This window comes from Pocillopora damicornis, chromosome 11 (genome assembly GCF_964200805.1).
Source record: "Pocillopora damicornis chromosome 11, jaPocDami1.2, whole genome shotgun sequence".
In the NCBI taxonomy this organism is placed as follows: Eukaryota; Metazoa; Cnidaria; class Anthozoa; order Scleractinia; family Pocilloporidae; genus Pocillopora; species Pocillopora damicornis.
The window spans coordinates 586,189-601,808 of NC_142680.1; the positions used below are offsets into that span (position 1 = coordinate 586,189).

The 15,620-nt window shown below is 36.0% G+C and overlaps 3 protein-coding genes across 8 annotated transcripts; 1 reads left to right on the forward strand and 2 right to left on the reverse strand.

Moving 5' to 3' along the window:
* Nucleotides 1-642: 642 nt before the first annotated feature.
* On the reverse strand, nucleotides 643-6,387 carry LOC113669534 (uncharacterized). The gene is made up of 6 exons (XM_027185587.2): nucleotides 3,892-6,387; nucleotides 3,257-3,335; nucleotides 3,009-3,073; nucleotides 2,470-2,634; nucleotides 2,176-2,298; nucleotides 643-1,495 (listed from the first exon to the last, which is right to left on the reverse strand). Exons 1-6 carry the CDS (start codon nucleotides 6,283-6,285, stop codon nucleotides 1,448-1,450), a joined length of 2,874 nt encoding a protein of 957 aa, XP_027041388.2. The 5' UTR covers nucleotides 6,286-6,387; the 3' UTR covers nucleotides 643-1,447.
* An 18-nt stretch (nucleotides 6,388-6,405) lies between these two features.
* On the forward strand, nucleotides 6,406-10,163 carry LOC113669502 (uncharacterized). 5 transcript variants are annotated; one of them, XM_027185552.2, is made up of 7 exons: nucleotides 6,406-6,567; nucleotides 6,688-6,756; nucleotides 7,116-7,314; nucleotides 7,387-7,470; nucleotides 7,710-7,753; nucleotides 8,376-8,433; nucleotides 9,083-10,163. In XM_027185552.2, exons 1-7 carry the CDS (start codon nucleotides 6,546-6,548, stop codon nucleotides 9,192-9,194), a joined length of 588 nt encoding a protein of 195 aa, XP_027041353.2. In that variant the 5' UTR covers nucleotides 6,406-6,545; the 3' UTR covers nucleotides 9,195-10,163. The 5 variants fall into 5 exon arrangements, with proteins under 5 accessions (XP_027041353.2, XP_089044268.1, XP_089044265.1 ...); XM_089188142.1 differs by having other exon boundaries at nucleotides 7,136-7,314; XM_089188139.1 differs by having other exon boundaries at nucleotides 7,116-7,470.
* Nucleotides 9,709-15,610, reverse strand: LOC113669501 (lipoamide acyltransferase component of branched-chain alpha-keto acid dehydrogenase complex, mitochondrial). 2 transcript variants are annotated; one of them, XM_027185551.2, is made up of 13 exons: nucleotides 15,515-15,610; nucleotides 15,373-15,444; nucleotides 15,228-15,276; nucleotides 14,812-14,887; nucleotides 14,430-14,493; nucleotides 14,219-14,342; nucleotides 13,211-13,443; nucleotides 12,944-13,043; nucleotides 12,673-12,868; nucleotides 12,368-12,518; nucleotides 11,651-11,842; nucleotides 11,198-11,269; nucleotides 9,709-10,768 (listed from the first exon to the last, which is right to left on the reverse strand). In XM_027185551.2, the coding sequence occupies exons 1-13, from the start codon at nucleotides 15,584-15,586 to the stop codon at nucleotides 10,601-10,603; spliced, it is 1,569 nt and encodes a 522-aa protein (XP_027041352.2). In that variant the 5' UTR covers nucleotides 15,587-15,610; the 3' UTR covers nucleotides 9,709-10,600. The 2 variants fall into 2 exon arrangements, with proteins under 2 accessions (XP_027041352.2, XP_027041351.2); XM_027185550.2 differs by having other exon boundaries at nucleotides 12,673-13,043.
* Nucleotides 15,611-15,620: the final 10 nt, after the last annotated feature.

Here is a 15,620-nt window from a genome sequence, read left to right on the forward strand (position 1 = left end):
TTTTAAAATAATGCGTAAATTTCACCCAGTCACTGCATTGAAGCAGGAAATGGGGTTCTGATAAAGGAATATTTCAGTGATTCCTTCAGATAGGTGAAAGTGCTGTACTCTCTCTTTCAAAATACAATAGAGTGATTGGAACCAGTTGGTCATGGTTGAAAAAATAGCCAAAAATCCCAGCAAGAAGGCCTTATGCACATTTACTTCTGCAAACCCAATTTCACTCACAAGCATCCCTTTCAAGGTGCACACTGGTGAATTTTAGTGACAAAGCATTCTCAAGAAACTGAAATTGAAAGAGAAAATTTGAGTCAAGTCAAGCATTTCTCTTTGTGTCGATTCTTAGAATCTGTTATAGTATCAGTCAAAAGAGAGCTATTAACTTCTTTAGAGGAATTCATTTCTTCAAAAACCAGAAAAGTTTGCCCTCTACTTGTGTTTCTAGGCACAGATACTCATTAAAGTAAATTTCACACTGGACATTTGAAGCCAGAATCAAGAAAATCTGAATGAAATGCACATTTTTCCTATTGGATAGTGATTCAATAGCAAGAATTGTGTGGGACTAACAACCAAGTAGGCAGTGGAACAAGAAGAGGTTGCTTCCCTGGCAGAGAAATATAATAACAAAGTACAACTGTGTGTGATAAATATGTAATGAGTTAATAATGTATAGTATTACTACATGACAGTGTGTCAGTGGGTTGAAGAAAAAAACTTCTTTAGTAACTTAGAATCCTACAAGTAAGTTATGGGAAAGTGGAAACCTAAATTTGTCCTCCCATCTACACTTTTTGCTTTGCTAAACAAAGTCAGTAGCTAACTGGAAATTTTACTCCATATTGACCGTAAAGAAGTGAAAAATATCAACTAAAATATGTTTTAAAATATGTTCATTAGGTGCTATCTCCATGCGGCTTTTGATCTTATAGGGAGTTGTTGCTTTTTGAACAAATGCACCGATAAAAATTATATTTACAAAAGATTGTCATATACTGTCTGCAATACTTGGCTATCAAGGAAAGTTTTCTAACAAGCTGAAAATTTACTCATAAGATCTTGCACTAACAGTCATATTCAACTTTAAATTTAAAGATCTCTTAATCATATATATATATATATATTTTTTTTTTTTTTTTTTGCTGTGTGAGATGAATTCACAGAATTGTGCAATCGTAATGGTCCTAGGGGCAGAACAAAACTAAAAAAGATAACTGGAAAAAACTGAGTCCTTTGTATTGAAATCAGGACCTTTGGCCCAGTTTCTCCCACTGTGAACCAACCATGGCTCACAAATAACTTTTATATAAAATGAAAGCAAAATGCTGCTGGTCACATCTTTGCATTTAAGCTGTGTCAATTTCAATCCATACTCCCACACTTCCAGTGTGATCTACTACTGTTACAATGGTTCTTAACATGATGCTGCATATTTGATGATTTTGTTTCATCCCAGGCCAGGCATTACATAGGCAAGATTGTCCAGCACCTCAGTCTGTTAAAAAAAGTAAAATATTTAAGTTTTGATAATTTTCCAAATAACATTAAATTTTGCAGGGTTACCAGTTTTTTTCATGATAAGATCAGAGCAATATGCAAAAAAGTTTTTTGTTTTGTCACTAAAGCAAATTTGAGTTCCTAAGAGGAATTAAGCCCCAGACCTTCAGATTTCCAGCCCCATTAATCTACCATTGCACTACAGAGAACTTAACAGTAAGCTGGATCTTACTTTATATGTGACAAGGGTCCTGCATACTATTGAGATTGACCCTTTACAACCTGACATCAGTATGAATATTCTCCGTACTGTTCTCCATACATTTCTTAAGGTGCTAACAAGGAGAATTGGTTTAATAATCAAGGTCTTCTTAATTAGAGGTCATTTCCTTTATTCTTGTGATATTAAAGTGTGATTCAAGGTAATAATGTAAGGTGAAATTATATGTAGATGCTTGTCACTCTCAAGAGTCAAAGGATTGACAATGTTGCAAGTGTTGTGTGAATGAAAAAAAAGCTGAGGTTAACCATTTCATTCCTATGATTAAAAAAGTTTATGTTCTCAACCAACAACCTCACAGGTTATTTGTAGCTGGTCATAAAAAACCCCATGAAAATTAGTGTACAGATGTGTGGGGAGAAATATTTCAAAACTCCTGTTAATCCTTTTAACAATACCTGGGTTTTTTTGGAGCAGCCATCCATTTCAGGTATTTGTGATGTTAGGAACAATAAAGGGGATATGGCACAGAGGGCTGAGTCTAATAGCACAGACAAGCTGCCATGAACTTCACCTGGGTCCTTTGGAAGGAAAAAAGGAATTAACAGACAGATAATACCTAATTGTTATCACAAGCATACAATCTTTATAAGTTTCATTTATATAGTTTCATCTTTATTCTTTCCAACTTTTTCACAGAAGTCCACAACTTCCTGCTGGTGTAAGAAGACAGGACAACAATTTCTGGTTACCTGTACTCGTAGACAGGCTCCAACTGTACACAAGGACTCCCCCAAGAGCTGCAAATGGGCTGCCAAATCAATGGGTTCAGCTTGTCCTTCTTTGGGCACAGACACAGGGTTTGGGCTGTTGAGTCCAAGAGATTTCTTGACTTCTTCTGCCTTTTTCCGCCAACACTACAAGGAATTGCAGATGGGCATTGAAAAAAAAAGTATATAAGACTGAAATTACATGTAATATGAGATCCGGGGCTGGTGCACTGTACCAGTACATGTTGAGGGGCTGTTCTGGTGTACCAGTACACGGGGGAATTCCTATTGTTTTCATATCCATACATGGAGTTGTGACGCAGTTCGTTAATGTTTCGTTCCTTGTGTACTGGTACACGAGGACACAACCCATGTTGACTTCAAAGCCACCTTTCACTTTCTCTGGAATTGTGTAAAAGAGAACTTCACTTTGCATCTATTAATTTAATCTCCTGAGGATAATGATACACACAGTCATGTGAAATACAGAATCAACATTACCTACAACTTGAATTTTTTACCTCCTTCTCATCATCCTTGAGGTTGTTCCATGCAATGCCAACTTTCTTGCTGATTTCTGTGAACTCTGAGTAACAGGAAGTGGAAAGTCCTTCTCAATAGTGTGCAAAAACCATAACACTTATTTTATATGAAGTGGCTTCAAGTGCAAAACATGTGCAAACACAACTTTTACACTGGAATTTGATATCATTATACACCCCTATTCTTCTGAGAAAGCTATGTGGTGCTGTAAAGAGTATGACCGTACCTAATCCAGGATTTTCCTCTGCAATTCGCTTCCGCTGTTGCTTGCAGAAGAGCAGATAGGATGTCACTACCTTGGGCTTCTAAAGAGAAATGAAGATAATTTATGATTAAATAACAGTACATATAACATTATGAGTCATAAAACATAAAGTAACATAAAGTGTTACTGTAAATCAAAAGAGCTGGATATAGAACAGTTTTGCATTTATATATACTAGAACAAAGTCAATATCCTTTTTTCAGAGATAACAAAAGGAGGTTACCCCGAGCAAACAGCATGTGCCCATCTTGCTTGCTTGCAGAGCCAGTTCTACAATAAAACTTAAGACTTCTTATCATGATACTGATTTGACCATGTAGTCTGATTATCTGATTGAGGATGGTCCTGAGAAGGACTGTTGTTGTTAGTGACTAAAGTCATCATCAGAGTCAGATGATGACTTCCACTCAGGTTGTCAAACATCAGTCATCACTACCGACAAGACTACCCAAAAGATCAGACAACATACTCAAATGTAACCCCTCCTCCTTAGGTTCAAACCACTCCACAAAGATATTGATTGATACACATAGTATACATTATAAAATGCACATACATGTGTAGCATACATGATAAGCTTAATGAGATGAACCTACCTGTGGTGACTTGATTCTTTTGGCTGAAGTTGAAGCTGATGTTTCTTTCTTACTCTCTGTTTTAGAAGAGCCTTTCTTTTTCTGATGGTCTACTGCCAGTGTTGTTGGTTTAGTGTTCTTCTTTTTCTTCACTTCATCAGACTTACTGCTGGTGGGAATCTTCTCTTTCTTTATGACTAACTTAACATGTTCACTTTCAGTTTGTGATGGTGATGCTAGATGCTTTTCATTCTGGGAACTTGGAAATTTTTGTTTCTTTTTCTTTTTATTGCCTTCCTTTGATTGCTCAGGTAAATTCACTGTATTGCTGCTTTGTTCTAAGGCATTGCTCACCATTTCTACATTACTATTGGAAAGGCCTTTGAATTTGATTGAAATCTTTTTCTTGTTTTTCTCTGAGGCTGGGACTGTTTGACTGCCATCAGGATGTAATTTAGCAGCAGGTTTCTTGTGATGTGATGTTTTCGGTGATCCATCTTTGTGATTTCTAGATGCTTGTTTGTGCTTATGATGATGGTGATGATGATGATGATGTTTCTTATGTTTTGTTCCATCCTCTGATTGAGGAAGCTGTAATTTTAGGATGATATGTTCATGTCCTTTATCTTCACTGTCATGATTACTTTTAACTTTCTCTAGCTCCTCAGACACCGTATCCTTGTGTTTGCTAGCCTTCTGTTTACTACTTTTCATGATCTTTCCCTTTCTTTTCACATTTGATGCACCAGCGTTTAAATCACTTGCTGAATTATCATCACGGGTAACAATATCACTCTGTGAAAATCCTAGTTTGTTTTCTACACCATCCTCTTTCATGACTCCTTTTCCAACACCACTGCCTTTCTTTGTTGACGATTTATCAGCTTGTTTAACTTTAGGTGTGCTTTTAGGTTTGGCTGGCTTTGGAGTCGATGATGTTTCTTCACCAGTACAATGGTCAGATTCAGCTCTCACTTTGAATGCTGTTAATGTTGCCATCTGAACTTCTTCTGATTGCATAATCTTCTTTTTCACAGGTTTACCCTTTCGTTTATTCATCTTTCCTCTATCCTGATCATCTTTAGAATATTCTGACTTCTTTCTTCCCACATACACTTCACCAGATTCTTGAATACTCACACTGATGCCTTTAGACACATCTAATTTATTTGCTGTGCTAAGTGACACTTCACTTTCACGGTTTGGAAACAAGTTTACCTCTTCCTTAGGAGATGATTTTGGTTTATTTAATTGTTGATTGCTGGAACTCCTTCGTCTCTTTTGTTCCTTTCGGTCTACAGTTGTAATTTGGAACTCAGTAAGAGTCTGTGACATACCATTGTCATCCCTGAGTGTATTTGGTGACTGATTTCTATTTTCTTCCATATTCTTGTCATCCTCGTCACCTTCAAGAAGTGAGAAAGTTCTTTTTGGCATGTGACCTCGTGAAGAAATTCTGATTTTTGGAGATGGTTCATCGGAATTTTCTGGTGTGTTCCTTAACAGTTCCTGATCATTTCTTCCCTCTTTGGATTTACTTTTCTTGCTACCTTGAACTTTTGGAGTTCTTGTTCTGCTATTCTCTATCACATCTTGTTTTGTTTCCCTAACATCATCCTTCTCCAATAAATGAAAGCTTTTTTTTGGTAGATGAGCCCTTGAGGAGACCCTCATTTTAGGAGATGTTGATGGTATATGTACTGGCTCAATTGTATCCTCTGGGATCACAGATACCTCTGGTTTCTTCTCCTCCTTCTCTCCCTCTTCAAGCAGAGAGAAGATCCTTTTAGGAACTGGGGTTCTAGAAGATGTCCTGACTTTTGGAGAAAAATCTGCTTGTGTTTCTTTCTTAATCCGTGTCTTTGAAGATCCTGTTTCTTTTTTATCCTTCTGAATATTTTCAGTGAGCTTTGGTGTTCGATCCTCAACCACCTTAACAATAGCATCCTTGAAAACTTCCGTATCTGTTTCGATTTCTTTCAGATAACTTTGATAACTTCGTCTCGTTTCTCTTTTATGGCCCTCGTCAAAAGTGGCTGAAAAACTTATTTTTTTAGGTTTCTTGGCAATCAGAGCGTCGTCTGTGGGCGAAGTTAATTTGGATTTATTGGAAGGCTGGCTGGCTACTGATTGAGTTATTTCAAAGTCACTTGGTTTTGGACTTAAAGTTACGTCAGGACTTCGACTGATAACTGCAGTCTCTTCATCGTCAAATACTTTTGGTTTAGGAGTCCTTGATGACCTTCTAACACCAGTTTCAGTTTCTTCCATCGACAGATTATCCTGTAGCCTTTCGTTCGTTTGAGCATTTTGTTCTTGCGATTTCGATCGCTTCTTTTGCGGGAAGAAAGACGGGGAGAAGTCATCATCTCCAGCTAATTCTCTTCTACGTTTAGTTACCTTTCGATGAGACATCGGATCAAAGGTTTTCCAATCAACTTGATGGGGCAAAATACAGCGTAAACATAAAAAGACAATGGGATCTCTAAACCGCCATGTTTATCCGAGTTGGTCGAGAGGAATCTTGGTCCAACTGAGCCCCAGTGTATGCCGTTCAATCAACATGGCGGCGTTTTGAAACATTTGAACTTCGTTCGTGAGCGAATAAGATTAACCAGGTTTTCAAAGGTAAAATGCACATCTAGCTACCACAAATAGTCTTAATTGGATTTAAAATGAGTTCCTCAGACATAAAAGGTTGGTGAACCTAAAAATACGGAAAGCATGTATTGCAAGTTTTACACCTTGCTGTTCTTTGCTTCTGTGACTATATAAAGTACACCAAAATCAACGGGTATTCTTTACTTCCATCTCCAGATTTAATTGGACGACTGACAAACCAAAACAATGAAAGTCAAAGAACAGGATGCAAGAAATGTGGCTACAGTAAGTTTGAAATCTCAGAGCTTCAATGTGACGTGACTGTACACAAATAAATATCTGATTCAAAAAAATTAAAAGTTAGTTAAGTTTTAGTACAAAACACGCGTAGTTAAACCAGAGGACTTTCGCGTTACGTGCAATGATCATTCACCTCGGCACATTTAGAGCAAATTTATTGACTTTGTGTCATATACTATTCAAGTTTCACCTTTAAATCAAATACGGTTACCAACTAAAAAAGCTCTTGATTGTTAAAAAAATGCTCCTTGTCAGCACCTCAGGAAATGTGTAGAGAATAGTATTGAGAACTTGTATACTGATTTTAGGGTGTAAAGGATTAATTGTTGGTTATGTTTTAACAGGTGGTCACCTAACTTTTCAGTGTCGTAACTTTGTACGCGTTGATCCAAAGAAGGATGTAGTGGTTGATGTCAGTAGTACATCCAGTGAAGAAGAGGATAGCGATAAAGAAATCAGCGTCAGCTCTACAACAACTCCTACTTCATCTGATTCAGATTCAAAAAGAAAAAAGTATCAGAGGAGAAAAACAGTGAAAGAAAGGTTAGATGCTGCAAACTTTTTTAATGATGATGTGTTTTCCACACAAATATTTCTATTTCCTGTTATTTTAAGATCCCAGTCTCTAGAGAGGGCCTTGAAACAGAGAGATGTTCCACGTCAGAGGGCTGCCTCATACTCGCCACCTGCTTTAAAGAGGTATGTGTAGCTGTGTGTTAAACTAGCATGGTCTTGTAATTTAAGTACTACTGGTATCCTTGTTTTAATTGCAAGATTTGAATGATATTTGCAGAAGATTAGCAGTATACAGTGGGAATGTCCTGATGCACCTCCAAAGTGACCACATCATGAGACAAACAATTACATTTCTCTTTTGAAAGTGTTATTAACTGTGATGACTAACCAAAACCTATTTTATGAATTATTTCTCAATGCAGAGCCAAGAGGAGTCATTCAGTAACAACTGATGAAACTGACAAAAGTAAGGAAACTCAGTCAAATTTGAAGTCTCTTATTATTTTGTGACTACAATCTACAAACTTTTAAATTGTTTATTATTTATTTGATATTATTTTCTAAAGTACAATTTATATATGATATGAAAATTACTCCTTTAATCCTTTACACCCATGTATACTGTTTTCTGTTCATTTCTTAACCCTTTAACTCCTAAGAGTGATTAACACGTACTTTCTCCTAATAATATCCATACATTATCTAATAAAGAGGTTATGAGAATACTTAAACTTATCAGGTAGAAGTTATGATCTTGATCTGACACCAAATTCTCACAACTAAGTTACAAAGAAATGTGTAGGAGCCAGAAGGGAGAATTATTATCAATCAGATCTTGGGAGTTAAAAGGTTAAGGTTATGGCAAGGAGGATTTGTTCAACAATCAATATCTTTTTTAATTGATAATCATTCCCTTCTATTCTTGTGAACTTGTAGGAGTGATATTGTTTTTGTGAAATTAGATGCCAGGCTCTCTCAGGTGTCAAAGGGTTAAGATATTCATTGGTAGTTTTTGTTTTTATTGGGAATAATTTGTATTGTTACCAATAAAAAAAATATATTTTCATGCTTATCCTTACATGTTGTAGGTGATGATGATTCTGATAGTCATAAAAGAAAAAGAAAAAAGATTAGCAAACATCAGAAGTGAGTAGGACACAAAATTATCAGGCCCATAATGCAAAATGAGGCAAAATGGATCATTATTTTATTTTCAATGAATCTTGCTGGTTTACCAAACTAAATTCAAAGTATAAAGAGGGTAAGTTTCTAAAGAATCTGTGGTGCTGCATCAGTGGGGGAGTATTTGCAAGATAATTTGATTTTATTAACTTAGTCAATAAATAAATGTAGATTGGCCATTGTAAAGGGCCTCTTTTGCTGAGGTTTGAAGTGTTAGCCCTTTGTTAGAATGAATGACTAATAACTTCAGGTGCTTCTGTCTGTTCTACTAAGTCTGCATGGCAAGAGCACTTGTGTTCCTTCATGTATATTTTATGCTTTTATGCAACCATCTTTTGATAAGTCACAGGATTTCATGGGATTAAAAAAAGAACTTTATTTGAGGGCAGGTATATTTGCACTAATAATTTGAAATGAGAAAGCAGACTAATGCTATTCTTTGTAGACTAAAGGAAAAAAGGGGAAGCATTCAGGTTTTCTGTCTCTCAGCTGTTGATCCCTGTTGTTGCCACAAAAAATAAGGAATGCCTGATCACTACATCACTACTGAAAAATGCTGCTCAAGAGTTGATTTACTTACATGTAATTATACAGCTGCAAGTATTATTTTCAGGAAAGAACAGCCAAGGAGTAAACACAGAAAGAGCCACAAACACAAAGAAAAGAAAAAAAGCAGAAGGAAAAAGAGCAGAAAAAGACACAAGGCAACCTCAGAGTCTGAGTGATGCTCTTCAAGACTATTCAACCCTAATGTTCTTGTGAGTAGATTATGATGCTTGAAACTGAAATGTGGGAAAGATCCATGAGCAAGGGTGGATGTTTAAGCCTTCTGTATCAACTATTGTCACAAGTTTTGAAAGTGCTTCAGTTCTTTACTGGTATTCAAATATTAACAATATTGCTATAATTTGAGTTAAAAGTTCTTTTTCACTTGTTCAACTGTCAAAGTGTAAAACCAAAACCATAGTCATGTGCATGGTTTTGCAAGGACAAGGTAACCCTTTTTTTTTTTTAAACATCAACAATTTGTTTTTATGTAATTCAACTCTCTTCTCTGTCTGTACAAAGGTTCAGCTTATTAGTACAAGAACTATACCACTGATGTTTGGTGTAGTTAGGGGGAAGATGTTCTCACAATGTAGGGGTTGATTGGAAGGAAACAAATTCTTACATGACTGTATTTTTAATGTAACCCTGTAATGAAAACTTTTTAGAAAGAAATTGTAAGAACTCCAAGAGCTTGTTCTTGCTATTTTATTCTGCACTTTGTACACACTCTATACTTGGGCAGCTGTTTTAATTTAGTTAATAGTTTAGTGTTAATAGTGCTGCATGAGATTTATAATTAGATTATGAAACACATAACAAAATACTTGAATACCTAATTGCTTTTACCCATGGTTTTATATGAAAGTAACTGAGTTTACAGTAAGTTTTAATATTAAGATACTGTCAAAGATAGTCCATGATCTTGATAGATAATCCTCACAAAGCTCATTTTCTGAACATCATTTGAAAGATGAAAACCAGACCTAGACTGAACAAATCCTTTTTAAAGGTTAAATATGAAACTTGTATGAAAATATAGCCTTATGTATTATTATTTTCCCTAGTTGCTTCAAGTTACAGTGTTGTAAACCCCAACTAAATGTACAGTTAATGTATTTTTTCAAGAATTAAAAATAAATAACACTAGTATTTTTCACTTATTGAACCCCATTTTGTATCAAGGGTAAAACATTACCCATTGGTAAAATAGCTCTGTCTAGTATATACAAGCCACATAAGGTGAAGGTATTATTCATTGGATCAATGTCAGTATCTGAACAACTGCACACCTATGCATCTCCTAAGCAACACTAACTTTAACCTGTTATCAATTGACTGTTGTTGGGTTAGGGGAGGGGTAGGTGTACAGCCGCTCAGATACTGACATTGATCTATTTATTCCATATTAGTCTTGAAATGCTTTGATTGTGGAATTTCTTGATCTAATTTTTCTCCATGTAATAACTGTACAAGCATGTACCTGTAAAACTGTTTTTGCATGAAATGTAGTATTGAGCCCTTACAACAATTTGACAATCCTTACAGGCAAATTAATAAGGCTAATTGGTGCACAGAAGAATTATTATCTTAAGTCCATCATCATAGAAGCAGGGTTTTCTAGATAAGATTTCCATAGGTTTGAAAACCTAGCCATTGTAGCACCTTCTATGACTCTGTGATCAGCTGACCAGCTTACATTGACTATATGCGCTTTGTAAATATTGTCATCCTTATCAAACTTGGGGACTTCCTATAAAAATTGTTACAAATAACCATGTGAGTAAACAGTAGGGGAAAACAGAGGAGTCCTTAACTAGTGTTTCACTGACAATTTGCAGGGTGTTCATTGACCATTAAGGGATAAAAGAACTCTTTAGCTAGTATGCAGAATTCTCTTACTAAATTTCCATTCCCTGAGCTAGCTCTTTTTCAAATGTGGAGAATATTCTACTTTTACTTTACACTATTCTCCAATACATTTCCTAATGAAAGCATTGTTTTGGAGCACATAAGTTGTTTTGATTATCATGATTACTTTTTCTTGAAAAAGGCAAGGGAGAGGTCAGATGTTGCTTAGACAGCCTTCAGACAAGCTACCTCTTTGTAACATTATGTCCATGATATTGAACCCAGACTTGTTATCTCCTGAAAATTTAAAGAGTTAAATGAGTATGCTAACCTGTATTCTTCCAATAGCACCAATGGCAACCTCAGGAGGCATAATCACTGGCTTTGCATATGTTCCTCCAATCTGGCAAAGACATCATAGACAATTGGATCATGTAACCAAAGATGCAAAGGTTCATATTTCAATTTCTTACAAAGGCTTGGATCCACTAAGCGATGAGCCACTGACTCAGATCTTCACAACAAACTATTTGCTGTGTTGAGTTTGGGTGACCATTGCACAAATTAAATCAGTTTGAATTTGTGCAAAATTGTCCATGTCACTTGAAGCAAATTTTTGCAATCATGACCTCACCTGTGATGTGTTGTCCAACAGGTCTAAACCTTGGCAGAATTTTGGCGTTTAGAAGCCCTCAATGCTCGCCACTTCAAAAATTACAGTCAATGTGAAAATAGCTAATTTAAAATTAAATTGAACTTGTAACTATTCAAAGATGAAGCTTACTGATCCAATGTTTGAGAGGGTAAATGTTCCTCCAATCAAGTCTTCTGGTGTAAGTTTACCAGCCAGTCCAAGCTGATGAAGTCTGTTAAGCTCTATAGTGATATCAAATATTGACTTGTTCTGTACATTTTTCACATTTGGTACCACTAAGCCTTGTTGTGTATCCATGGCAACCCCAATGTTGTGTGAACCCTGACAAATGGGATCAAAATGTAGTATTCATTAACAGGTTGGAGAAAAAATTGTTGAGGAATAAAATTATTATGGAAATTATTGTATTTTGAATAGATGTTAATCATAAGATCGATCATCACATGGTCTACACCCTTTGATTTCTGTTAATCCTCAACTCCCGAGCTCTGATTGTGAATTCTCTCCTTTAGCTGTTACACATTTCCTCATAAATTGGTTATGAGAATTTTGTATTGGATCAAGATAGCAACTTCTACCTGATAAGTTTAAGTATTCTCATTTCCTGTTTTCTGGATAAATTCTGGATATTATAGGGAGAAGTTACATGTCAATCACTTCTGGGAATTTAGAGGGTTAAAATAGTGCATGTGATCTGCCCTGAGTAGTCTGCTTAATTAGGATTGTTACATTAAATGGTTTGAGGTTCTTGGAGGTACTGTTTATGATGTACACTTCCAATTATGATATTTTAATTATCAAGCAACCATAGATCATTTCTTACTCTTTGGAGGAATTATTAAATACCTTAAAAGTGATATTCTCACATGCAGGATCCACTGAGCTGTTTAGTATTGGGAAGTGGAGCAGAGCCATAGAAGTTGCCTTCATAAACATTGGCATAAAGGATAACTTCATCCCTCTGGCCTGAAATGATTCTTTACTGTGATTTCTTACCCTGGACAAAAATATAATAAGAGAACCAATAGCCGAATATATTTCTCACTTACCTCCATATGTAATTGACAGTGTAAAGGGACAGGTAGTTGGAAATTTAACAGAAAAGGAAAGAAGGTATACACAGACCTTGGACAAGTAAAATCATTTGTTACCTCACAAGCTCATTTAGAATTACTTCATCCTTGTATCCAAAATGTGGAATTGTAAGTGATGCTGTCATAGCCTTAGCCATTGCTCTCCTGATTCCTTTGATAGCTTCTGTTCTGTCTTCAAGCACCACCTCTGGTCTTGCAATTTGAGTTAAGGGTGGGGTGGTTGGGGCAGCAACCTCTACTGTGGGGGCAGGGGCTGTGAAGACATTGCATAGAGTGCTCAGACAAACAATTTGTTCCAAAAAAATAAATCTTCTATCCAAAAACTCACCTTCAGTGGGTTTAGCCTTCATTCTCTCAATGTAATTCAACACATCTTCTTTAAGGATTCTGCCATCCCTACCAGTTCCTGGGATGTCACCCAGTTCAATCTGGAAAACAAAATTTTTTGCGAAAATTTCAATTCAGGTCTTGAAAAGCACGTGCTCACCTCACTTACTACCCAGTTAATTCTTAAAACTAGCTGAGGAAAAGTATGTTAAAAAGAAGTTGACAAAACTTTTTAAGGACTACTTGAAATCTATTTACTTCTTCTTACATTATAGTCCATTGCCATTTTGCGTACAGCTGGTGTTGTTAACACTTTCCCATCACTGTTAGTCTGCTTTGTGGTAATCTGAGGGGGAGGGGCTGGCGAAGCTTTTGACTGAGGTGGTGAAGACTGAGGGGAGAGGGGTGGAGGTGGAAGTGGTTGTTCTATAGCACGCGTTGGTTTAGGCTTCTGTTGGGCAGCCATGACATCTTCAGCAGGGCTTGGACCAGCATCAACATCTTAAAATACCAAATATCACAGTTAAGATAAGGATTTAATCTAAAGCTTCATGGAAAGCACTTTGCTAATCCATGGTTATTAATAGTTGAAAAAAAAGGGTCTCTAGCAGTTACTTACTTTCATCTGGACTCACCAATTTGCCAACAAGAATGCACCTATGCACCTATGCACCTACCAACTCCCAGTTGGCTTGTTAGCTCAGTTGGTAGAGCGCTGCACCGGTATCGCAGAGGTCATGGGTTCAAATCCCGTACAGGCCTGAATTTTTTTCAGGCCTTATTTCACTACTGCCTAAGTAGTGCAAATTACTGCGAGGATCACTTTCATTCACTTCTTTATCCGCAGTTCAAATATATGACTTTCATATATTCTTAACCATTTATTCAATCACTTCACGGGTTTATTTAGAACCAACTTCATGACCAGCTCCCAGTTGGCTTGTTAGCTCAGTTGGTAGAGCGCTGCACTGGTATCGCAGAGGTCATGGGTTCAAATCCTGTACAGGCCTGAATTTTTTTCAGGCCTTATTTCACTACTGCCTAAGTAGTGCAAATTACTGCGAGGATCACTTTCATTCACTTCAATGCACCTATTAACTAGTATAGAAATATATTGTCCATTATATTATTGTTCTCTGCATGATTATTTCTTCTCCCTACCCAAATATCAATACTCTCAAAACTGACTGAAAAAATATTCATTTTTTATTTAGTTGGCCATAGATTATCATAAGATTTTAGGATAAAATGCATATGATTTCCAATAAAAACTCACTGGAATCAATATTAGCTTCTGCTTCTATGTCCACCAAGGGTTGTCCAACTCTTGCAATATCATCTACATCATAATACAGTTTCCTGATTGTACCATCAAATCGGCTTGTTATTGTTACTGATGCCTGCAAATGATGAAGAGGATTAGATTTTATTTTTGATAATTTAAGGGAAAATCACCATAGATGATTATAAATGTTATGTAGTCTAACCTTGTCACTCTGTACTTCACAAATACTGTCAAACTGATTCACATGATCACCTGGCTTCACATACCTAATAGAAAAATGACAAAATTAATTTCTTTTAACTCTTTCATCTCCAAGATCTCTTTTATTGGTGATTCTTCTCACTGGCTGCTATACATTGCTTGTAATTTTAGTTCTGATAATTCAGTATTAGGTCAAATAATATTGATATCTGCATTATTTAAGTTAATATATATCATTATTAAATGATAATTGACTGATTGATATCCTTCTACATTCTCATTACTTGTGTGTGTGATGTTATATTTAATTGTACGGAGAAAGTATGTCTTGGTCCCTACTGGGAGTGAAAGGGATAATGATATAGGTATCATATAAAACTTACCACTCTTTGATTGTAACCTCTGCAATTCCTTCCCCAATGTCGGATAATTTAAAAGGAAGGACTTCTCCATTCACACCTGATTAAATTATTATTATTTTTTTTACTAAAGAACAATTTGAATGGTAGACTGTATTGTTTTAATGGCATAAAAAAACTAGTAGCTAATTTAAAGAATACTTTTAAAATCAATACTATCACATCTGTCACACCCCTGACACACCCCCATAACGCCCATCATCGGAAGTTTTCGTAAATTATTCAGTGTACTTTTCCAATCGAAGGTTCGCTTCATAACGATCATCAATTACTTCAGAGAGGCAGTAAATCAGGGTGAATCGTCCTAATCTTTCACAAGATCTCTGAAAAATTCAACAAATAGAATAACTAACACCTAATTTGATGTACCCATCATGTACCTGACGTTGTTCGTAGAAATCGTAAACCACGCGGTTGTTTTCCAAACTCCTGTAAATTAAAAAATCATTATGTGAGTAATCCCTTAAATTGAGGCAAGAAAAGTAAGATCATCTGCAGAAATTTGTTGAAGATCACTGAACTAACCTTGCTAAAATTTGAATTTCCAATCGTCACACATGAACAGATCGGGCGTTTTCCTTTGACAATTGGTCGGTTCTGGATTTAGAAGAATTTATTGTAGAAGGAATGATAATAGAAATTCAATTAACATAAATGATGCACTCACCTGATGGCAAAAAATACGAAGATTTCTCCTTAGGGCCAAGTTTCGTAACACAGACAATTTGGACGCCATCATGAAATATAAACACGTGGAGCAATACATGCGCCTG

Bases quoted from the DNA above. Each gene is read 5' to 3' on its own strand.
- LOC113669534 (XM_027185587.2), bottom strand. From the start codon at position 6,285: ATGTCTCATCGAAAGGTAACTAAACGTAGAAGAGAATTAGCTGGAGAT. The intron at 3,336-3,891 runs GTAGGTTCATCT...ATTTCTCTTTAG, and splicing joins AAAGAATCAAGTCACCACAG to AAGCCCAAGGTAGTGACATC. The intron at 2,299-2,469 runs GTAACCAGAAAT...TTCCTTCCAAAG, and splicing joins GAGCCTGTCTACGAGTACAG to GACCCAGGTGAAGTTCATGG.
- LOC113669502 (XM_089188139.1), top strand. From the start codon at position 6,546: ATGAGTTCCTCAGACATAAAAG. The intron at 6,568-6,687 runs GTTGGTGAACCT...TTCCATCTCCAG, and splicing joins GAGTTCCTCAGACATAAAAG to ATTTAATTGGACGACTGACA. The intron at 7,471-7,709 runs GTATGTGTAGCT...TTCTCAATGCAG, and splicing joins TCGCCACCTGCTTTAAAGAG to AGCCAAGAGGAGTCATTCAG.
- LOC113669501 (XM_027185550.2), bottom strand. From the start codon at position 15,586: ATGATGGCGTCCAAATTGTCTGTGTTACGAAACTTGGCCCTAAGGAGA. The intron at 14,888-15,227 runs GTACATGATGGG...TAATTTAATCAG, and splicing joins ATTTCTACGAACAACGTCAG to GTGTGAATGGAGAAGTCCTT. The intron at 10,769-11,197 runs GTTAGCATACTC...CAATTTTTATAG, and splicing joins GTGCTATTGGAAGAATACAG to GAAGTCCCCAAGTTTGATAA.